Here is a 24,392-nt window from a genome sequence, read left to right as displayed (position 1 = left end):
TGATAACAACACAAACGATGGACAACTCACAAACAGCCGCGACCTCAAGTCTCCTCACAAACTCATCATTTACAAAAATCATCAAACATAAATTATAAATAATTATTTATTTCTTAACTAAAATCTTTTAACAACACTTCTTCCAGCTCTAAAACTGAAGTAGCGTATCTTTACTTCACTTCAGTTTGTCTTTAAACTGCTGTGTTTTCATACAGATGAATTATTATTATTATCATTATTATTATTATCATTATGTTTTCACAGCTGTTTACAGTTGATCCACTGCTGTCAGAGGCGACATGTCGCTTGTTGTGATTGGCTGAAATAAAATGAACGTCTCAGTTAAACTCTGTCATTATCTCCTCGTCAGCGGACGTTGACGTGCGATCGAGCTCGAGCGCCAACTTCAGACAGATTGCATGCTAACACTGTTAGCTCTGTGTGTGTGTGTGTGTGTGTGTGTGTGTGTGTGTGTATGTGTGTGTGTGTGTGTGTGTGTGTGTGTGCGTGTGTTCCTCCTCACCTCGTACTCCTCCTTGAAGCCGTATCCTTCAGCACACTTCATCTGTGTGATGTGCTGCAGCAGGTCGGCCACTCGGATGGCCGGGTGCAGCTGACCCGTCTGGTAGGGCAGCGCCTCCCGCTCCGACTCGCGCTGCTTGTAGTGGGACTGGACCAGGCTGCTGGTTTCACTGGTCATGGTGTGGCTGTCATCTGTGGGAGGAGGAGACACACGGGTCAGACTCAAGCTGCAGTCACCAGACACACACACACACACACACACACACAACACAGTACACATATGATGCATGATCATGTTGGATGGCATGGACTGGACCAGACTGACCCGGGTCAGAGGTCACACATGTTTACATCTAACATTTTCTCTGACTCATCGTGAATATGTCAGTAGCAGTTGGAGTCACACTGAAGCCAAATTAAGTTCTTTAGATTAAGATTAAATCTGTACATGAAGTGTGTTGATCATCAGTGTACTGATCAGCCAGAACTTCCACTAGATTGGCTGATGTTCCTCGTTTAGTTTGAGAAACACCGGCCAAACAGCCAGAAGATCAATGACCCATCTGATCAGATTTATAATCTGTTGCATTGTCAACAAAAAGGACCAATGAACCGGCACGAATGAGCCCTGGTCCACACCCACAGCTACCATCGTGTTACCATGACGATGGAGATGACTGGCACAAACATCATGTTACATCAAATCACATGACTGCAGAGAGGATGGTGATTGGCTGGTTCTTTTCACACTGCTGCCGTAACCGTTGATCACCAATCAATAATTTGATCAACTAGCTGGAGTTTCAATGCCAATCCCTTTGAAGATAGGAACTACTGACTGGTCCAGATCCAGTACAGCATGGTACTAGATCCAGTTCAGTACTGTATAAGTACTGGTCTGGATCCAGTACAATGTGGTGAAAGTACTGGTTCAGATGCAGTACGGCAAGTTATAAGAACTGGTCCACACTCAGTACAGCATGGCGCAAGTACTGGTTCACACTTAGTACAGCATGATCTAAGTACTGGACCAAATCCAGTACAGCATGGTATAACTAATGGTACAGATCCAGTACAGCAAGTTATAAGTACTGGTCCACACTCAGTACAGCATGGTGTAAGTACTGGTCCAGTTCCAGTTCACCATGGCATGAGATCCAGTACAAAATGGTATGAACACTGGTCCAGATCTAGTACAGCACGAGTACGGGTTGTGGTCCAGGTTCTGGGAGCTGCAGTGTGAAAAGAGCAGAGAGTTCAGAGTCCTGGAACAGAACAAACTGGTTTCACCATCAAACAAAGGTCCAGGACTCTTGACGTGAACATTTCAGCAGAGACTCGGCGGATAAACCTTCCACTACACTCTCTAACTCTGTTCTTATTGGCTAGCCTGGGGCTGACTGACCAATCAGAAACTCTCTAATCCAAACAGCCCAACCAATCATGGCGAAGTGAAGAGATGGGTGGCGTAATGGAGGTGGTGGTAGAGGACGGATGGGACAACCACAACGACAACAACATCAACCAATCAGAGCGAGAGAGACGGCCAGAGCTGAAACCTGACTGGCACGAGGTGAAATGATGGGAAGTGTCGGGATTGTGATGTCACAATTTCACATGGGGGTAAGAATGGGGCATGGCCACGCTAACTGATGACATCACAGCGGGTTGTGGGTGTGGCTCCATGCGCAGTGGTGACAGACACCCCGCCAACATGACTCCCCCCCCCCCGAGCCCCAAATTTAACCACTTACCATTAATGGGCACTTTACACAGAGAAGATAGAAAAGAAGAAGAAGAGAGGAGACAGGGTATAAGCAACAACTTTAGCTTTAGCTTTAGCCTGGACTTAAGCTAGTCTACTGCTAACACACAGCTAACATAAATCAAACAGGAAGTAGCTCCTAGTACTGTTGTAGCTCTATTTGAACTTTTAACAGCTAGCAGCAAGTGCCTATGCTAACCTGGCTAACTGTACCCTCAGTGTAGGACCGGTAGCCTCAGCTAACGTCAGAACCTCTGGCCTGAAGAGAGAGGAGAAACAGGAATTCATGTGACAGTTTGCTTCTAGTCTTCCCCTTCCTTCACCTGGAAATTAAACTAGCCTAGCCGCACATTTAGCACTGCAGTTAGTGTCCGAGTTTAGTCTGAACTGGTAACATGACTGCTAGTTTTAACATAGAGAAGAGAGGTGTGATGTGTTTGTTAGGCCTCGGCTACGAAGAGCGGAAAAAAACAAGGTTTTCACTTCCTGTGAGCAGCTACGACAACAAAGATCAACACTGTGCAAAACAAGCAGCTACGCTAAATGAGCTATGTTTTAAGATCTTATCTGTTCGACACTTTTACTTCACCAGAGTTTGTGCGGTAGAAAATAGAGAGCTGTAGTCCGTGAGTCCTAAAACTCAGAGATCAGTTAGCACGTTAGCACGTTAGCACTTCCTCTTCCCTCATCTCAAAGTCTGTTGATGTGTTTCCAGTTAAATGTGTGTAATAAGCTGTGTGTCACCACAGGCTGAACATATTTACAGGTTTTGTTCTCCAACATAAAATCATCATTAATGTCTCACAGTTTAATCATGAAGCTCTTCATGTGTTAGAAACAGTTAGCGGTTGCTAACGAGTGTCTGAATGAGACTACAGAGGTTGTCGGGAACATTAAACGGCCTCACAGCGAACACGGAGACTCATCTACTCACTAGTCCGTCTTTACAGGCCACTTTAGTTACACACTGTTCTAACTCTGACTTTACAACTTGTACATTGATCAGTTTATAGAAAAAACCTGGATAGTAATTGTGCAATAAGAATCTTAGTGGTGGAGACGTTTCAGTCATGTGACCGTGATGTCGTCTGTTTGTAGCCTAACATTAGCTTCTACACATTTAATTTAGCTTCACACATCACAGAATGGAGTTCATCTGTGGAGATTAACTGGATCAACAGAACCTGGACGGATCAGAACCTTCAGATTATTTTCTACAATAATCCAGAATCCAGTTGAATAATCTCACAGAGGAACCAGAGTGATGTTAGCTGCAGTTAGCTCTCTCTATTCTCTTTTTTTGTTCCAGCTGTTGTTGGTTTGAATATGACAATGCTTCAGTTCAGCTGAACAAAGTTAAATAGTTTCATGTAAATGTTAAAGAAGTCTCGTTTTGTTCTTCGAGTCTACTTTCAATATTCAACAAAGACAATATCTCTGAACATGAACCTGAACACAGCTGTGACTCAGTACAAGTTCACTTCAGTTGCTGACTGAATAAAATATATAACTATATATATGTATATATATTGTCGGTTAACACTTTACGAATATGTTTAATGTTCATTATCACAAATCATGATAAACCTCTCTGAACATATCTGTTGTTGCACTTTAGTAGAATATAAATAGAATTTCTGACTCAAATCAAACAGTAACTGTGGAATAAAGGTTATTATCAGCTGTGCTTTGTCTTATATTAGTATGACATTCTGTTAAATAAGCACACATTAATCAGATGGTTTGATTTAATCAACTGTTCTCTGTTTGTTTGTGAAGTTGAAGGTCTGATATTTTGAATGCACAATGGAGGGCGAGCTAGCTTAGCACAGCTTTCTTGATTTGGATGAGTTCTTTCAGCTTCAGCTCATGGCGAATAAAGAACATCTGGAATCCAACAAACATCTGCGTGAAGCCAAGAATCCGGACCAAGAAGCCCAGAGAGTAAAAGAAGCAGCTACCAGGACCTCTGACTGACTCGTCTGTTGTTCCTGCTATGATTTATTCGTTCATGTTAGTTTCCTCCCCCCGTCCACGCGGCCGTGTTGTGTCCATGCAGAGGTTGGAGGTCACAGACAGACGTGACGTCAACACGACACGCAGGAATGTTGTGGATGTGGGGATGAAGTGAAGCCCACCGTCGATTCAAACAAACCAAAGGAAATAAAAGAGGTAAAAAAAAAATAAAAAAAAAAATATAAAAAAATAACATAAATGAATAATGATAAAAAAAGAACTTGTAAATCTAATAATTAAAAAAGAATACATGAAATAATAAAATGAAATAAATCAAAGCTCGAAAAACAACTTAGAGCAACTTCTGAGGTAGAGAATCAGTGTATGAGACACAAAAACTCATCCGTCAAATGAAACAATATAATAATTAATCTGGAGAAAAAACAAACAACAAAAAGAATCAGAAAATCAAAAGCAGCCGAACGAGAAGCAAGCAGGAATGGATGAAGCCAAAGTATCACTCTCTCTCCTTCTCTTTCTCATTCTCTCTCTCTCTCTGTCTCACCTGTCTGTCCACTCCCTGTCTGTCTCTCTGTCTGTCTCTCTGTCTGTCTGTCTACCTGTGCAGGTCGATCTGTCCTACAGAGGAAGGAAAAGGAAAGGTGTCTCACCCAGAATGGCCGTCGGAACGAAGGGATCTGCCATCAGGACACATCAGCAGCAGACAGACAGAGAGAGAGACGGAGACAGAGAGAGAGAGACAGACAGAAAGAGAGACGGAAAGAGAGACAGAACGACAGAAAGAAAGACAGGACAGAGGAAAAAGAAGAGCGGAAGACGTGGGTCAGCTGTCTGGATCTGATCTGGACCCGAGCAGTTTGTCTTGTCTAGACTTCAGGTTCAGATCAACAACAGAATCAGTGTTTAACATTAGCAGACTTCAGGTCTGACGGGTCTCTTCTAGAATCTCACTATGTTCTGACAACGTGACTGTAACAGCTGACAGCAGGTCAGATTCTGCAGGACAAACCCCTGTGGGACCACACAGACACTGTCTTCACCTCCAGCTCGTCTTCATATGTCTCCATCATGGATCAATCACAGAGTCCAGAACCACGGGTTGACCCGTCTGAACACAGCTGTAGGTGTGTGTGTGTGTGTGTGTGTGTGAGTGTGTGTGTGTGTGTGTGTGTGTGTCTGTTACCTGGGTAGTAGGAGTTGGGGACGGTGGTGCTGATTGTGTTTGTCTTCAGGGTGAAGGAGGACGGAGACGACACAGCTGGACAGAGAAACAAGAATAACATGAGACTGTTGGGACCCACAGATGAAGTCATTCATTCTGGATTTCAAAATGGACTCTGAACTGAACTCAGTGTCCCAGAATTCCCCATTCTTCACACCTAGGTGCAACATTCAGCTTTGAACAGCATGCTGTACTGGTGATAGACCCCCGTCTGATCAGACAGTCAGAACTCTAGTGCCTTCCTTGTTCTCTCTCTCTTTCACTCGACGCCCTCTACTCCTTCAACTTCTGATCTTCAAGCTCTCCTCTCCATCTCCTCCACGGGGCTGCCTGCCCTCAAGATCTCTTCTTCTGGTCTCACAGCTGCTGAGAGCTGCAAGCTGCATCTGCAGGAGGCCCAAAGAACTTCTCCTCACTGCAGCGACACGAGGTCCTGCCAGTATTCCAGATCAGTTAGCACCAGCAGCTGCGACTCAAAGCTCGCCAGCTAACTTCACAATCTGAGGAACACTAAGCAAGTTAGCACTGAGCTGCTATCCTGCGAAGGAAAGGAGCGACCTGTTTCCTCCTCTGCTGTTTCAAACTTTGCGGAACAAGAACAACATTCAACACTGGAGTTCCAACCTTCTCCTGCATCCACCAGCACCTTCTCTTCAAAGACTGGTAACGCTGAACTGGCCTTAGATAGCATAGCATAGCACGGCTAAGCACAAGACTTTAAACTCTGGTTGATGTGATGTGTTCAATTCATGTGTTTTATTCACTGTTATTGTGACCTCAGGTCAAGGTTGGTAGTTTGCTTTCCTAGACGTTAGTCGAATTATGTTTCACACAGACTCAGAGTCTCTGCATGCAACGAACCATCTCCTCTAACATGGCATCACACTCACACACACACACACACACACTCACACACACACATACACACACACACACACACACACATTCCTTGAGTCCGGAGCATATCACACCCACATGTGATCGCAGGGACCACCATTGTTTTTTTGTTCTGCCGACACACACACACAAAATTGGATCATATTATTCACCATAATTAATAATTATACCTGATAATCATTAATTATTATTGATTGATTGATTGATTGAATTTAACCTAAATCTCTCTTTTAATGTTGCATAAACATGATTAATGCCCAATATAAATGGTGCCCCGTGTGAGGTATCCACATATTATTATCATATGTGAGGCAGTGAACTGTTCAATCATTCATAAATGTGCGATATTAATTTCAGCATAATTTGAACAGTGCTAAAATTGAAGATTCACGGGAAGAGATGATTTTTTTAGGTACCTGCAAGTGAGACATTATTTTAACATAAATCTTAAAGAGGTGTTAGGAAAAGGTGAGTCAGGGTTTATGGAGGTATCTTTATCATTAACTAAGCCCAGATCGAGCAACAAAATTATCTCCAAATGATATAATGCCATACAATTATCTAAACAAGAGAATATAGAACACATAAAGAAGAAATGGGAAAAGGAAGCAGGGGTAATAATCACACAAGAGAGCTGGGAGAAAATAAACCAGCTACAATAGTGCTCAACTGGGTCAAACACATGGCGGGAATTCTGTTGGAAAAATATTTCAAGATTTTTTATCACACCCATTCAGAAACGCTATCAAGGCAGCAGGGATGCTTGTTGGAGACTCTGCGGGTCTAATGGAGCCAACCATTTCCATATTTTTTGGGACTGCCAGGCAATAAGACCTTACTGGGAAGAAATCCACAAACATATCAAAAAGTCTTTAATGTAAACATTCCATTTACATGTGAAACTATGTATTTGGGCAATATAATGTGTGAAACATGGAACGTCAAACACAAAAAACTTTTGGCTATACTATTGGCGGCCAGTAAAAAATCTGTAATGAGGAAATGGTTAAAAGCAGAACCTCCCACCATTAATGAATGGATTGAAGTTGTCTATGAGATTTATGTTATGGAGAAGATATCCTTTTCCCTCAGAGTTGAAAAAGACAAATTTGATAAGATCCGGACCAAATGGACTGAGTATGTAAAACCAATTAGATCTGATTTCATTTGAATGCACTTGTGTTTTGGGTGAACCTGACCCCCCCTTTTTATGTGATGTTTTGAGTGTCAGAAGTGGTGCGCTCCCCGGTTCTGTTTTGTTTTTATTTGTTTTATTTGTTTAATTGTACATAACTGGGAAACTAGTGGTCTGTAAAAGAAAACCCCAGAAGGGCAGTATGGATAAAGCACTTAAATTTCTACATCCATCCTTTCTTATGTCCTTGAATGACTATGGCTGTAATTTATATATGTGATGGAAGTTTGCCTTTCTAAATAAAGAAAGAATTATAAAGAAAATTGAAGATTCACATCTTGAACCCTTTAACCAATAGTCTACTACAGAAGTAGATGTTGATTTGTACTTAAAAAAATTGCAGTGTGATGAGAATTGATTTATCGATCAAATGTATAACCCATTTGATTAAACAAAATCTTTTAGGTTATTAACTGCCACTTTGAGCCATTTGCTATTGCTGCTACCGATTCAAGTTGAAAGTGCTCTGTAGAAATTGTAAGAATTTCCAGGCAGCTTTTGAATATCCTGTATTCAATGCATCGTAGTCAAGCTGTTGATGACAATTTAATTGTTCCTCGTGTTAATCAAAGCATGCCACCGGCCCTGTGATACATAGAAGTTTATATCTGGCTGTTACTGCCGTGCATTTCAGCCTGAGTAAGAAGTAGAGCCAGAGAGAGAGACACAGCATGCTACCAGCCCTGTGAAACAGAAGTTTTGTACCTTAGCTGTTAATACCACGTGTTTCAGCCTAAGTCAACTTCAAGAGACAATCGTCTGACTGTTACTGCCCTGCATTCCAGTTAGTGCATGTTTAAGTGTAAGTAAAGTGTTAACTGTGTATATCTTTATTGGCCCCAATCTGTATGCCCAGAGCCATTAGATTGTGCCATAGCCACCCCTCCTCCACAGGAAGCTGCCCCATATAGCCAGTCTTGCTGTTCAGAGCAAAACAACCCTAGAACAGGAGGTAGAACACAGCAGCTGCGACGCAAAGCTTGCCAGCTAACTTCACAATCTGAGGAACACCGAGCAAGTTAGCATCGCTGCTATCCTGCAAAGGAGAGGAGCAAAATGTTTCCTCCTTTGATGACTTTCACCAGACCTTCACATCAAGAACAGCATTCAACACTGGAATCCCAACCTTGTTCTGCAGCCACCAGCACCTTTTCTTCAAAGACTGGTAACGTTGAACTGGGTATTATTAATATATACAATATATTGTACAAGAGTGAATATTGCCGACCTCTACACTGTCAAGAACTCCAACATCCTTCAACCATTACAGCGGTTATGGTAAATGTGGTTGTATTTATAAGTTAAAGGAGTCATCACCTGGTATTTTACATATCCAGTCCCTCTTGGATCGCTTTGGATCAATTCTTAAAGCTTATTAGAAAAATAAAAAAAAATCAAAATCAAAAATCAAACATAGAGCTTGTTCTGACCCTTTTTCATACCGCGACTTTTTCACGCGAGATTATGCGCGAGGTTCTGACCGGTCCGGATGTGCATTGTATTAATATGTAATGAGGCGCGCGTTGATTAGCCGCAGGAAGGACAGAGCCGGAATGGGGGGCGAGCCTGCATGCACACAGACTCCACAACATAAACAGCCCGCTGTCGTGGCGCACACACTAAATGATGAACCTTACAGAATTCTGGCATTTATGTACGAGCCGGAGTCGGAAACCGAACGGGAGAGTGAAGAGGCAGAGACGGTGGAGAGACACGTTTACAGCAGGACGTCTCTGAATGGTAAATTCTTTTTTCTTTCCTTCTTAGTTTTCACACTCGTGTTTTACATGTAAGACCTGAGTTTTAATGCTGGCGGTCACGATGTATGGCGTGAAAATGACAGAGAAATAAGCAGATTCGGCGTGCTCACTCTGGCTGAGGACGGCTGTGAGCCGATGCTTAATATGCAAGTAGCCTCCTGTGGTAACGTCACCACAGGAGCAGAGTCAAAATCTCGTGCTTTAGGAACGCGCACTACTGTGCGCTATTCCTGTTTGGAAAAAGAGCCAAAGTGAAACAAATGAGCCACTTTCAAACTCCAGCTTTTCAGGCAAGTTTCAACAGAGGTCCAACACCAATATGCATGATTTAATGAGAGAAATTGCGATTTCCGGGTGATGACTCCTTTAATTATTAATCAGTTATAAACAGTTTAGTACGTTTTTATGAGATCGATTATGTAAATTTGCTATGTTTCCCCTTCTTCAATTAATTAATTATTATTGATATTATTGATTTAAACTAAAACCCCCTTTTAATGTTGCATAAACACTCCTCAATTGTGCCTCGTGCAATGCAAGGCCCAACAAGACACATCAGAACACACACACACACACACACTCTCTCACACACACACACGCACACACACACACACACACACTCACACACACACACATGATGGCGATATGATCACTCACAGCAGCAGTGAGAAGACAGTGAGTGCTGGAGGAGCTCAGAGGAGGAGAAAGCCTGAGGGAAGGTCGTCTCCTCCGTCCTCTAACCCTCCATCACCCCTCCACCCCCCGGCTGCCTCTGTCAGTCCGTCACTTCGTGATAAAACAGTGTCTCATCTCACCTGAAGTCACATCGTCTCTGAATATTCACCTCGTTAAGACAAACTATCATTTACTCATCGCTGTTTACAGACAGACAGGCAGGCAGGGACAGGGCTGTCTGTCTGTATTTTATTATCATCTCTGTTGTCTCTGCGTGTCTTTGTCTTCATCTTATATTTATGTCTTTGTGTCATCTCGTCTTCGTCTCATGTGTTTCCTGTGTGATTGTCTTCTTTTGTTGTTCTTTTCTCGTCTTCGTCTCATTTCTCTGAATTTCTGATTTCTGACTCAGAAAGTTAAAGTCGATCAGAGACATTGTCCCACCGTGTCCCCGATCCTCCTCCACACTTTGTCCCGTACATTAAACAACACTCAGTTCCTGTTGGTGTGTATTTGGGTGTGTGTGTGTGTGTGTGTGTGTGTGTGTGTGGTTGTGTACTCACTGCGTCCGTTGAGCGTGTGTGTGTCCACCATTGTTGTGTTTTGGGAATTGTTGACCATCAGAGTCATTTCCTGTCTGGAGCTCAGAGTCTCCTTCCTCTTCTTGGCCAACTTCCTGCAAAGACACAAACGGAGCAGGTTCAGTGTCACTGACCTGCATCACAGAACAACGATAACAACGATAACAACGATAACAACGATAACAACAACAACAACGATAACAACGATAACAACAACAACGATAACAACGATAACAACGACAACAAAAACAACAGAAGCCACGACGCCTCAGGACTGAGACTGAAGATGTCTCTGTGATCTTCAGTCTGAACTCTTCTTCACTTCAGCAGTCTGAAGACAAAGGTTGATCATCATCATCATCATCACTGCTCAACTCTCTGGGAGACACTTACAGCTACATTATAAATCAGCTCAACATGACACTGTCTCTTTCTGTCTCTGCCATGCAAGGTGCCGACCAGCACATCAGGAGCAGTTTGGGGTTCTGTGTCTTCAGCAGTCCATTAGATTAGAGTTCATCTTTAATGTGAACTGAAGATGAGACCGTGAACATTTTCCTGTAATTGCGATCGTACATTTCTGAATTAGTTCTGCCTTTTAAATATATGAGGCATAAAAAGATCACACACACACACACACACACACACACACACACACACACACGATTGTTTTAGTCTCTTTGGAGGATCTGATGATTTATTTTCTTGTCTCTCTTTGAATCATCTTTTTCTCTCTATCTGGACCTCCAGAACCACTGAACAGGAGAAATTTCTTTAAAAACATGCTTTCATCCTCTCGTCCATCCATTTACACACACACACACACACACACACACACACACAGAAATGCTCCATCTGTTTTAAAAGCTCCACATATTTTCTCTCTTTCTATTCCGAGTGTGTGAACAAAAAAAACATCCATTTGTCCAATTACTCACACACACACACACACGCACACACACACACACACACACACACACACACACACACACCGGTGGAAAGTTTAACCCTGACCTGAAAATGGAAAAGGAAAAAATATTGAAATATATAAATAAATATAAAAAAACAGGCTTTTAAACTGAAAAGTAAGACATCAGTGAAAGCAGCTGTGTGTGTGTTTGTGTGTGCGTGTGTGTGTGTGTCAGGGTTAACATGGAGGACGGTGAAAGCGCCCGAGGCGAGGCTGCCCTCCTCCCCCTCATGTCACCTATTTCTTCTTCTGTGGTTCAGTCAGACAGTGAAAACCTGCAGCGTTTCTTCTTCTCTGATTCAGACCTGAACACACAAACTCTGAGTGCCGCTGCAACACAAACCTGTCTGCAGACACACAACTCACAGCATCTCACACCAAACTGTGAGACAGACCCAAGACAGGAGATGACTGCACACTGACACACGATGAACACAAAGATATGGAGAAACGGCCACAAGGAGACAAAAGACAAAAAACAACAACAACGAGACAAAAGACAGCCACAGAGAGACAAAGACACAGAGAGCCAAAGCCACAGTGAGACAAAGCCACAGCGAGGACAGCCACAGAGAGACAAGGCCACAGAGAGACAAAGCTACGGAGAGACAGAGGACAGCCACAGAGAGACAAAGCTACAGAGAGACAAAGCTACAGAGAGTCAAAGCCACAGAGAGACAAAGCCACAGAGAGACAAAGCTACAGAGAGACAGAGGACAGCCACAGAGAGACAAAGCTACAGAGAGACAAAGCTACAGAGAGTCAAAGCCACAGAGAGACAAAGCTACAGAGAGACAAAGCTACAGAGAGACAGAGGACAGCCACAGAGAGACAAAGCTACAGAGAGACAAAGCTACAGAGAGTCAAAGCCACAGAGAGTCAAAGCCACATAGAGACAAAGCCACACAGAGACAAAGCCACACAGAGAGACAAAGACACAGAGAGACAGAGCAGAATAACTGTCTTCACTCTAAACATTTTAGTTTTAGTATTTTTCAAACAGTTTTCTGTCTCTGTTTGTCTCTAACTTTCCTGCAGAGCCGAGTCGACCTCTCTGACTCCAATCAGCCGTCCTGACCTTCAACCTCTGACCCCTCCACACACACAGACACACACACACACACTCTCTCTCTCTCTCTACAGATATGAGTGAATAGAGGGAGCAGGATGTGAGCGCTGTTTATAAAGAATGTACTGCAGTTATACAGCTTTTATATGTTTTCATATCTGAATTCAATGGAGACTTACTGTGTGTGTGTTTGTGTGTGTGTGTGTGTGTGTGTCATGACATCATCAGCAGGGTGTCGGGGGTTGATTGATTTAGCAACACTTAACATTAACACACACACACAGATGCATGTCAAGGCTAATCTATGCTAATCTAATGAGCGACAGGACAATGCTGTTAGCAGTAATGGATGTCAGAGCGTGTGTGTGTGTGTGTGTGTGTGTGTGTGTGTGTAGGTGTATCTCTCCTTGTAACGATCATTTGATCAGACAGGTTTATTACACCCGGCTAATTCTATTAACCCTGCTCCACTGCCCACACACACACACACACACACACACACACACACACACACACACACTGTGAGCTACAGTCTCTCCTCCTTCAGGAACATTAAACTGAGCCGTCCACATACTTCTGTCCACGTGTGGTGGTTAAAGTCAGCTGTGACTCACTGAGGCAGAAATACTGAAGAACTCTGCAGACCAGCCTGATGATCAATGCATCGGTTTATTGATCTCCTCGTGATGAAGCTGATCACTACAGCTCACATCGTGTCTGACTTCAGCTGCTGTGTTCAGATTCTGCTATCGGACTGAAACTGTGCATAAACACACACACACACACACACACACACACACACACACACACAGTGACCTGAGGAGGAGTGTGTGAGTACTTCCTGTCTCCCTGAGGAGGCGTCGGTTGGAGATAATTCAGCTCTAACCTGGAGGGAAACTCAGGTTTCTCTCCTGCATCTCACACAGTTATTGATCAAAAAGTCGAGTTTCACCGTTTTTATTTTTACTGTTCACATCAGAGCTGAAACAGGAAACAGAAGCTTCCACTCAGCGTTGAGCCAATCAGGAGGAGGAAACTGGAGGCGAGCGATGGTGAACTCGTTCCTCAGATAATGCAGGTGGAACTGCTGCTGAACAACAAGTACACCGGAAACTCACCAGAGTCCAACACAGATCGACGTGTGCTGATGTATCGACCACAGAGAGACAAAGACCACCTCGCAGAGACAAAGACCACCTCGCAGAGACAAAGACCACCTCGCAGAGACGGAGACCACCTCGCAGAGATGGAGACCACCTCGCAGAGACAAAGACCACCTTGCAGAGACGGAGACCACCTCGCAGAGATGGAGACCACCTCGCAGAGATGGAGACCACCTCGCAGAGACAAAGACCACCTCGCAGAGATGGAGACCACCTCGCAGAGACAAAGACCACCTCGCAGAGACGGAGACCACCTTGCAGAGACAAAGACCACCTCGCAGAGACGGAGACCACCTTGCAGAGACAAAGACCACCACAGAGACAAAGACCACCACAGAGACAAAACCCACCTTGCAGAGACAAAGACCACCACAGAGACAAAGACCACCTCGCAGAGATGGAGACCACCTCGCAGAGACAAAGACCACCTCGCAGAGACGGAGACCACCTCGCAGAGACAAAGACCACCTCGCAGAGACAAAGACCACCTCGCAGAGATGGAGACCACCTCGCAGAGACAAAGACCACCTCGCAGAGACGGAGACCACCTTGCAGAGACAAAGACCACCACAGAGACAAAGACCACTTTGCAGAGACAAAACCCACCTTGCAGAGACAAAGACCACCACAGAGACAAAGACCACCTCGCAGATACAAAGACCACCTTGCAGACAAAACAACCAGAAAAAGACAAAATAACCGTAAAGAGATGAGAAAGAATCTTGAGTTGTAGAGATATGTTTTAAAGTGAGCATGCTAACCAGATAGCTCCTAACCATCCAGTCCACAAAGTCAACTGATACAATGGCTAGCTGCATGTTTAACTGTGTCTCCCAGCTAACAACAGCTACAGCTAGCAGCAGTTAGCTGCTGTTTGGAGTATGAATTCAACATGGGCCAATTCTTGCATGTTGCACTTTTAAGTTAGCGTCGACACTAAACTTTTTGATACTGAAGCTGTGTCGAATATTTATCTTAATCACTCTGATGACACTCTGATGTCACTGTGATGTCACTGTGATGTCAAATCAACAGATATTGTTACAGGAAAAAGAACATTTTCACTTCCTGAGGCCAATCAAGGAAAACACCTTAAAACCTGTTTTTTTTCTTGTAGTGAGACCTGTTAATGCAACGTTTACTTTCTTGTTGTCTCTGTTTTTTTTTTTTTTTTTTTAACACATTCTACGCAATAGCGAAAGATGCTAACAGCTAAAAATAGCTAACGCTAACGCAGCATCTCCCCATCTGCCCCCCCTCCTCCACCCCCTCCACTGAAGACATCTGCATCAACCCCCGCCCAACGGTGACTACAGGCCAGGTAAAGAGGCAGCTGGAAAGACTACATCAGTGAAAGGCTGCAGGCCCTGACGGCATCACACCCAGGATCCTGAAGACCTGTGCCAGCCAACTGTACAACCTGAGTCTGAGTCAGGAGAAGGTCCCAACGCTGTGGAAAAAGTCCAGCCTGGTTCCAGTCCCCAAGAAGTCGAGGCCATCCGACCCGGCAGACTACAGACCGGTCGCCCTCACATCTCATGTGATGAAGGTCCTGGAGAGACTGGTCTTAGCCCAGCTGAGGCCGCAGGTGAGCACATTTCTGGACCCTCTGCAATTTGCATATCAGCCCCATTTAGGAGTCGATGACGCTGTCATCTACCTGCTGCAACGAGCCCATATGCACCTGGATGGTGGAGGAGGCACTGTGAGGATCACATTCTTTGATTTCTCTAGTGCTTTCAACACCATTCAGCCTCTGCTACTGGAGGAGAAGCTGCGGGTGATGGGTGTAGACGACACAATGATCTCCTGGATTACTGACTACCTGACAGGCAGGCCACAGATTGTCCGTATGGGCAGTGTTCTGTCTGATGTGGTGGTCAGTGATACAGGAGCTCCACAGGGAACTGTACTGTCTCCTTTCCTGTTCACCTTATACACCACTGACTTTCAGCACAACTCTGAGTCATGTCACCTGCAGAAGTTTTCTGACGACTCGGCTGTTGTTGGGTGTATAAGAGAGGGAGAGGAGGAGGAGTACAGGACACTGGTAGATGGCTTTGTAGAGTGGACTGGACAGAATCACCTGAGGCTGAATGTCGACAAGACCAGAGAGATGGTGATCGACTTCAGGAGAAAGAAGATGCCTTCACAGCCACTACGGATCAGAGGGGAGGTGGTGGAAGAGGTGGAGGACTACAGATACCTGGGAGTGGTGATCGACAACAGACTGGACTGGAAATCTAATACCGAGGCTGTGTACAAGAAGGGGATGAGCAGACTCTATTTCCTGAGGAAGCTGAGATCCTTCACCGTGTGCAGCAAGATGTTGGAGATCTTTCACCAGTCTGTTGTTTCCAGCGTCATTTTCTTTGCTGCTGTGTGTTGGAGCAGCAGCATCAGAGCCAGCAACACTAATAGAAGGCTGGCTCTGTACTTGGTCTCAGGTTGGAGTCTTTTGAGACCATGGTGGAGAGGAGAACGCTGAACAAACTGTTATCCATCATGGACAATGATCAGCAGCCTCTCCATCACACAGTAGACAGACAGCGGAGCTCCTTCTCTCACAGACTGCTGCAGCTCTGCTGTCAGACGGACAGATACAGGAAATCTTTCCTGCCACACACCATCACACTGTACAATAATAACAGCTAACACTCTGGTCATAACACAAAGTCTCTACGCACTTTGGTTTTATACACTCTGTTCACCGCACCTTATATTTTATCTTGCACTACAGTTACTCTGCTTATTTATACACTTTTTATACAGTTTGTACATTTTTGTATATTACTTTTTTCTATTGCTATTTAATATGTTTAGGTTGTTCCTCTTATTTCATTGTGTTGTTATTGTCTCTGTGTGTAATGCTGCTGCTACACCGTAATTTCCCAGCTTGGGATCAATAAAGTATATCTATCTATCTATCTATCTATCTATCTATCTATCTATCTATCTATCTAATCACCAAACAAGAAGGTATAGGAGGACGAAGCATAACCATCAGGTGGCAACAACCAGTTTTAACCCTGATTTGTAGTACATAGTAATACCAGTGACATCTGGTGTTGAAATGTAACATTAAAACAAACATAGTGAAGGTCAGAGGTCACAGTTAGAGGCAAAGGACAAAGGTTGAGCAGAACGGTGTAATCATGCAGTGAAAGTTAGGATAAATGATTTGATTGGTGGTTGGATGGAGGGGTCAGAGAGGACACAGGTGAAGAGGGGGCCAATGATAGAGCCTGGACTAAAGGTTGAAGGTCAGGTGTCAAAGACAAGAAGGGGAGCTCAGGCTCATGTTCAATGTCAGGAGTCACAGGTTTAGGGTCGGGGGTGACAAGTTTAGGGTCAGGGGTCACAGGTTTAGGGTCGGGGTCACAGGTTTAGGGTCGGGGTCACAGGTTTAGGGTCAGGGGTCACAGGTTTAGAGTCAGGGGTAACAGGTTTAGGGTCGGGGTCACAGGTTTAGGGTCAGGGGTCACAGGTTTTGGATCGGGGGTCACAGGTTTAGGGTCAGGGTCACAGGTTTAGGGTCGGGGTCACAGGTTTAGGGTCGGGGGTCACAGGTTTAGGGTCGGGGTCATAGGCTTATGGTCGGGGTCACAGGTTTATGGTCAGGGGTCACAGGCTTATGGTCGGGGTCACAGGTTTATGGTCGGGGTCACAGGTTTATGGTCGGGGTCACAGGTTTAGGGTCAGGGGTCACAGGCTTATGGTCGGGGTCACAGGCTTATGGTCGGGGTCACAGGTTTATGGTCGGGGTCACAGGTTTAGGGTCGGGGTCACAGGTTTAGGGTCAGGGGTCACAGGCTTATGGTCGGGGTCACAGGTTTATGGTCGGGGTCACAGGTTTATGGTCGGGGTCACAGGCTTAGGGTCGGGGTCACAGGTTTAGGGTCGGGGTCACAGGTTTAGGGTCAGGGGTCACAGGTTTAGGGTCAGGGGTCACAGGTTTTGGATCGGGGGTCACAGGTTTAGGGTCGGGGTCACAGGTTTAGGGTCAGGGGTAACAGGTTTAGGGTCAGGGGTCACAGGTTTTGGGTCAGGGGTCACAGGTTTTGGATCGGGGGTCACAGGTTTATGGTCGGGGTCACAGGTTTAGGGTCGGGGTCACAGGTTTATGGTCGGGGTCACAGGTTTAGGGTCGGGGTCACAGGCTTAGGGTCGGGGTCACAGGTTTATGGTCGGGGTCACAGGCTTAGGGTCGGGGTCACAGGTTTATGGTCGGGGTCACAGGCTTAGGGTCGGGGTCACAGGTTTATGGTCGGGTCACAGGCTTAGGGTCGGGGTCACAGGTTTAGGGTCGGGGTCACAGGCTTAGGGTCGGGGTCACAGGTTTAGGGTCGGGGTCACAGGTCTATGGTCGGGGTCACAGGTTTATGGTCGGGGTCACAGGCTTAGGGTCGGGGTCACAGGTTTATGGTCGGGGTCACAGGTTTAGGGTCGGGGTCACAGGTTTAGGGTCGGGGTGACAGGCTTAGGGTCGGGGGTGACAGATTCAGGGTCAGGGGTGACAGGTAAGCAGGGACACAGGAAGGACAGAGTTCAGGGTTTCAGGTGTTGAGGCTTGATGTTAGGGTGAAGGTGAAGGTTACAGGTGAGAGGTCAGAGGTCAAACAGGTTACTTACAGGTAATAAGTGTAGGAGTGATAATTTCTCCGTCTGAGTGGTGGGGGTGCGGAGCAGAGGGAGGGATGGAATGGAGGGAAAGAAAAACAGAAAAACAGAAAAAGGAAAACAACAGATTAATGTCTCGGAGAAAAAACAGAACAGATGAGTTAAATTATTCTGTGTGGAGGTGGAGGAGTGGAGAGTGGTGATAGGCTGGTATCATGTGTCAATCAAAGTGTGGAGGGGGAGGGGACACATCTGATTGGAGGTGAATGTGTGAAATGAGACTTCCACCTGAACAGCACCAGGCTCCATCTCATTTACATGAATCAGGTACTTATATAGAAGAAACGTCCAGATGTGAACTGTCCAGCAGAAGTTCTCAGCAGTAACGGGTTTCTGTCATCGATACGTTTAAAAGATGAAACACAAGTCTTCATCTGACACTTTTTATAGTTTCAGTACATTTAGCTGTAATACTCACAAACTAACAGAGGTATTGTTTGAACGCAGTAATTCTACATGGCGGTACTGCTGCTGCCTCATAAAGAATCTGAGTTCTTGTTGCACCGGCAGAATCTTTTTTTGGGTTAATCCTGATAAGTGAAGTATGAATATTCTGTGACAGAAATGGTGTAATTATCCTTTAATCACATGCTGAACACCTCAGAGCCACTCTGTCGAGATCGTCCCTCCACCCATCAGCTGCATCAGGGTGTAGTAACACACTGTGTCGGATCGCCCTGCAGCCAATCACAGTTTAAACAGCCAGCGTCCTATTTTCACTCCTGCTGTAATGAGTCTGACCTCCGTCTGCTCACAGTGTGGAAATCAAACGCACCCCGTCAACATTAAAAAGCTCATTAGAGACCGAACCAGTGCCTCTTTCTCTCTCTCTAATATCTGTTTCAGAGATCAGAGCTCGATCGGCCCGACAGACGAGTCCGACTGAAACTCACCACGTCGTAGCAACACACACACATACACACACACACACACACACCCGGGCTCTCTTTGTATAAATGTGTGTGTGTGTCTCTGTAGCCTGAAGCCATTCAGCTCGAGGCGACTGGAAAAAAAAACAAAGAATAAAACGTTCTTTCATCTAAATTTCTCTCTTATCGTTGACGTTCTCCAAACACAGAAGCCTCTCTCTCTGTGTTTAAGAGTGTGTGTGTGTGTGTGTGTGTGGAGGATACATAATGTGTGTGTGTGTGTGTGTGGATAATGTGTGTGTGTGTGTGTGTGTGTGTGTGTGTCCCAGCGGGGGTGTGTGTTTGATGTTGGAGAATAAAGTCGGTCTACATATAGTTTAATGGTGATTACTTCTGCAATCTGCTCCATTATTCATCCTCATCATCCTCTGTCACTGTGTGTGTGTGTGTGTGTGTGTGTGTGTGTGTGTGTGTGTGTGTGTGTGTGTGTGGCTTTGATGTCACTTCATTTATCTACAGATTAAACACATGTAATATAAAATAATACCATTATGACAGTATTAGCCGGGCGGTGAGTAAAGTTACTTCCACACTGAATCCACAGATTCACTCAGTTTGCTGAGTTCACTTGAACAACACGATCAAATGATCCATATCAACTTCTTAGTATTTGAATTATATGATCAAAAAGTTGATCGTTAGTGTGCTGGGAGAGTGAAATTAATCACATAAACCCGACTGACTCACATTAAACCGGACTGTGTTTCTGAGCTGGTTCTGGAGGTCAGAAGTCTCAGGAGTTATGAACTAATAACTGACCAGCAGACTGAAGAACACACAAGAACACAATGCTGGATATGAACAAGTTCAATTAACTTCCACTGAAAACAATAATCAATAATATCTGCCAACGATCTCCGGCTGATGAACACACAAACTACTGTATGAACAACTGTTAACTACTTTAACATCAACTCACAGTTCTGGTTTCCTGCTCGCAATACTTAAATTAAAATTAATAACTGTCATTACCATAATAATAATATTAATAATAATTAATTTCCATTAGTGGAACGGTTCAGACATTCAGCTCATCACGAGACCAACAAGCTTTACAACGAGGAGGAGCAGTCTGTACATCATCATCATCATCATCATCATCATCATCATCATCACGCCTCAAACACAAAGTGTAGAAATGTTCTTTTAAATTACAGAAGCAGCAAAACATTTAACTGATGTGCATAAATAACATCAACAACCAGTGTTAACGTGAAACTGAATGCAGACACGTGTGTGTGTGTGTGTGTGTGTGTGTGTAAAATTCTTACCGTTTCTTCATCAGCAGGATGACTCCGAGGAAGATGATGATGAAGAGCAGGACGCCGGCGATGGATCCAGCAATCTTCACTGTGTGGTCCGACTGGTTCTCCTTTTCTGGTTCTGGTTTCCTGGTCGCAGCTCCTGAAACCATCAACCAACATTAACTGTCTTAACCTGCTAACTACACATCAACCATCGTTAACTACACATCAACCGTCGCTAACAACACATCAACCGTCGCTAACTACACATCAACCATCGCTAACTACACATCAACCATCGTTAACTACACATCAACCATCGCTAACTACACATCAACCATCGCTAACAACACATCAACCATCGCTAACTACACATCAACCGTCGCTAACAACACATCAACCATCGCTAACTACACATCAACCATCGTTAACTACACATCAACCGTCGTTAACTACACATCAACCATCGTCAACCACACATCAACCATCGCTAACTACACATCAACCATCGCTAACTACACATCAACCATCGTTAACTACACATCAACCATCGTTAACTACACATCAACCGTCGCTAACAACACATCTACCATCGTTAACTACACATCAACCGTCGCTAACAACACATCTACCATCGTTAACTACACATCAACCATCGTTAACTACACATCAACCATCGTTAACTACACATCAACCATCGCTAACTACACATCAACCATCGTTAACTACACATCAACCATCGTTAACTACACATCAACCATCGTTAACTACACATCTACCATCGTTAACTACACATCAACCATCGTTAACTACACATCAACCATCGCTAACTACACATCAACCATCGCTAACTACACATCAACCATCGTTAACTACACATCAACCATCGTTAACTACACATCAACCATCGTTAACTACACTTCAACCATCGCTAACTACACATCAACCGTCGCTAACTACACATCAACCATCGTTAACTACACATCAACCGTCGCTAACAACACATCTACCATCGTTAACTACACATCAACCATCGCTAACTACACATCAACCGTCGCTAACTACACATCAACCGTCGCTAACAACACATCAACCATCACTAACTACACATCAACCGTCGCTAACTACACATCAACCGTCGCTAACAACACATCAACCATCGCTAACTACACATCAACCGTCGCTAACTACACATCAACCGTCGCTAACTACACATCAACCGTCGCTAACAACACATCAACCATCACTAACTACACATCAACCGTCGCTAACTACACATCAACCATCGCTAACTACACATCAACCATCGTTAACTACACATCAACCATCGCTAACAACACATCAACCATCGTTAACAACACATCAACCATCGCTAACTACCATTGAATGACTTAAATTAAGTAAAAACTAACATTTACACAGTTAAATGTTATGAATTATAGTATTATTTTTATATTTACCATTTAATACCATAAAACAACTCACACTACTTCTTCCACCACTGCTGAATACTTTCATCTGACATTTGTGACCTTTATTTAATAATCCAGGTTTGTTTTTCTCATCTGACAACCATCATAAACCTTCTTTGTCATTAACTATCATATATTTAATTGAGTGACTAATAACAACAAATATTTCCTACTGAATGATGCTAAACGATAATTACATTTATAAACTGTAGGATGATTCATTTGAGTTCTGGCTTCTTCACCACAACATCTTTGGTATTAATCAACATTACTTTATCTGTTAACCTAATAATGAGCATTAATTACCACTAAAACACGACATGCATTTTAATTAACTAGCATTACCTACAGTTATCTACCTGTAACATACCTCTAACTCTTCAATAACTACATAATATGTCCTAATAAATGCTTTTCTGACAATAACCTATAAGTCAATATCAATTACCATGATTAACCCAATATTACCATTTACTCCCATTAAAAACAAATTGCATTAACAACAGTTAACCTGCAGTAATTCTGTGACTAGAAAATATAATTAATACCTTTGATTAACATTAAGTAGCATCAGCTGTTAAATGATATAACAATGTAAACACACTCATTAATAACTGTTAAAGTTCTCATGAAAATCTTTATTTAACGAGCATTGTTAACAGTCTGAACCAGCTGTAATACTGTGGAGGCTGAGTATCAATTACATATTGATTAGTTGTTTTCTAACGAAGCCGTTGTTCAGACGAGCCGACTGAAGAGGAGGAGAAGACGATGTGTGACGGACGGAGAGCACAGAGTCCTTCTGACTGTATAATGTGATGAGATGTCAGAGCCATGAAAAACCCATTACCTGCCCTGTGTGTGTGTGTGTGTGTGTGTGTGTGTGTGTGTCCAGGTGTAATATCCTTCCCGATGACTCTGTAGATGAGAAACGTTCAGGACGAGATGTCGCTGTAATATATGTGTGTGTCATTTTAGACCTCCAACACTTTCCCATTCAGAGGCTGACAACAGCCATCAGTCACTGTGTGTGTGTGTGTGTGTGTGTGTGTGTGTGTGTGTGTGTGTGTGTGTGTGTGTGTGTGGAGTTAAACTGGTCATGACGGAGATGAGAAATTGAAAACACAGTCCTCTCCCTCTCTGTCCATCTGCTTCAGAATAAAATCACATTGGAAACCAGTTCTGCTCCAGACCGATCTGGAGCGAGAACCGGTCTAACCGGTTCTGCTCCGGACCGATCTGGAGCGAGAACCGGTCTAACCGGTTCTGCTCCGGACCGATCTGGAGCGAGAACCAGTCTAACCGGTTCTGCTCCGGACCGATCTGGAGCGAGAACCAGTCTAACCGGTTCTGCTCCGGACTGATCTGGAACTAGAACCAGACTAACCGGAGAAGTTTTAAACTTGGCTTGACAGAAGACCTAATGTGTATGTGACAGAACCAGTACAGGGACCAGTAGACCAGTTGAATCAGTTTGAGTCTGATCCTGACCCAGTTGAATGCTACACTAGTCTGTACAGAACCCAGTTGAGCTGCAGTGAAACAAACTGGTTTCCAGAACAATAAATCAGCAGGATGACAGTTTTCTTTATTTTCACTGTTTTCATTTCGACTCTTCAAGGTCAGACGAGCCCGATGATCAGCAGCAGCTTCCTCTTTATCATTTCATCTCACACACACACACGCACACACACACACACACAGACACACACACACACACACACACAGACACACACACACACACACACAGACACACACACCCTCAGAGGCAGGGAGAGCTGCTGTTTTCAGTTTAAAGGCTATCAAAACACTGCTTTGAAGAATGTATCTGTGTGTGTGTGTGTGTGTGTGTGCGTGTGTGTGTGTGTGTGTGTGTGTGTGTGTGTGTGTCACAGTGGGCCATAGAGAAGCTGTTTTTATGTGAAAGTGAAGCTGTTTTCTGCTTCGGGGCTTCAGCCAGTCACGCTGAGTGGGAGGCATGTGTGTGTGTGTGTGTGTGTGTGTGTGTGTGTGTGTGTGTGTGTGTACAAGGCAAACAGCTGCTTGAGTGTGTTTGAGGCCTGCTGGTGACACAACCTCTCCCACACACACACACACACACACACACACACTCCATCATGTTGTATATGTGTGTGTATAAACAGTCGGTGGAAAGTTTCAACCTTCAGGCTGGTAAATATTTAAATGTAATTTTCTGCTGTGAATGAAAGTGTATACGTGTGTGTGTGTGTGTGTGTATGTGTGTGTGTGTGTGTGTGTGTGTGTGTCCCA

The 24,392-nt window shown here is 44.2% G+C and overlaps 1 protein-coding gene across 1 annotated transcript in view; it reads right to left on the bottom strand.

The window, feature by feature from the left end:
• Window positions 1–523: 523 nt before the first annotated feature.
• ptprma (protein tyrosine phosphatase receptor type Ma) overlaps window positions 524–24,392 on the bottom strand; it is a gene marked incomplete at its 3' end in the record, with an annotated part of 42,387 nt that continues 18,518 nt past the window's right edge. The window contains exons 10-16 of the mRNA XM_030410992.1: window positions 20,677–20,809; window positions 18,429–18,461; window positions 10,577–10,689; window positions 5,448–5,522; window positions 4,915–4,941; window positions 2,277–2,288; window positions 524–714 (exon numbers count right to left, since the gene is read on the bottom strand). Of these exons, the coding sequence (XP_030266852.1) occupies window positions 524–714; window positions 2,277–2,288; window positions 4,915–4,941; window positions 5,448–5,522; window positions 10,577–10,689; window positions 18,429–18,461; window positions 20,677–20,809 (584 nt within the window). The remainder of the gene's footprint in view (window positions 715–2,276; window positions 2,289–4,914; window positions 4,942–5,447; window positions 5,523–10,576; window positions 10,690–18,428; window positions 18,462–20,676; window positions 20,810–24,392) is intronic.

This window comes from Sparus aurata, unplaced genomic scaffold (assembly GCF_900880675.1).
Source record: "Sparus aurata unplaced genomic scaffold, fSpaAur1.1, whole genome shotgun sequence".
NCBI lineage: Eukaryota > Metazoa > Chordata > Actinopteri > Spariformes > Sparidae > Sparus > Sparus aurata.
Note: the sequence above shows the minus strand (reverse complement) of the source record. Positions and strands in the feature narration are given on the sequence as shown.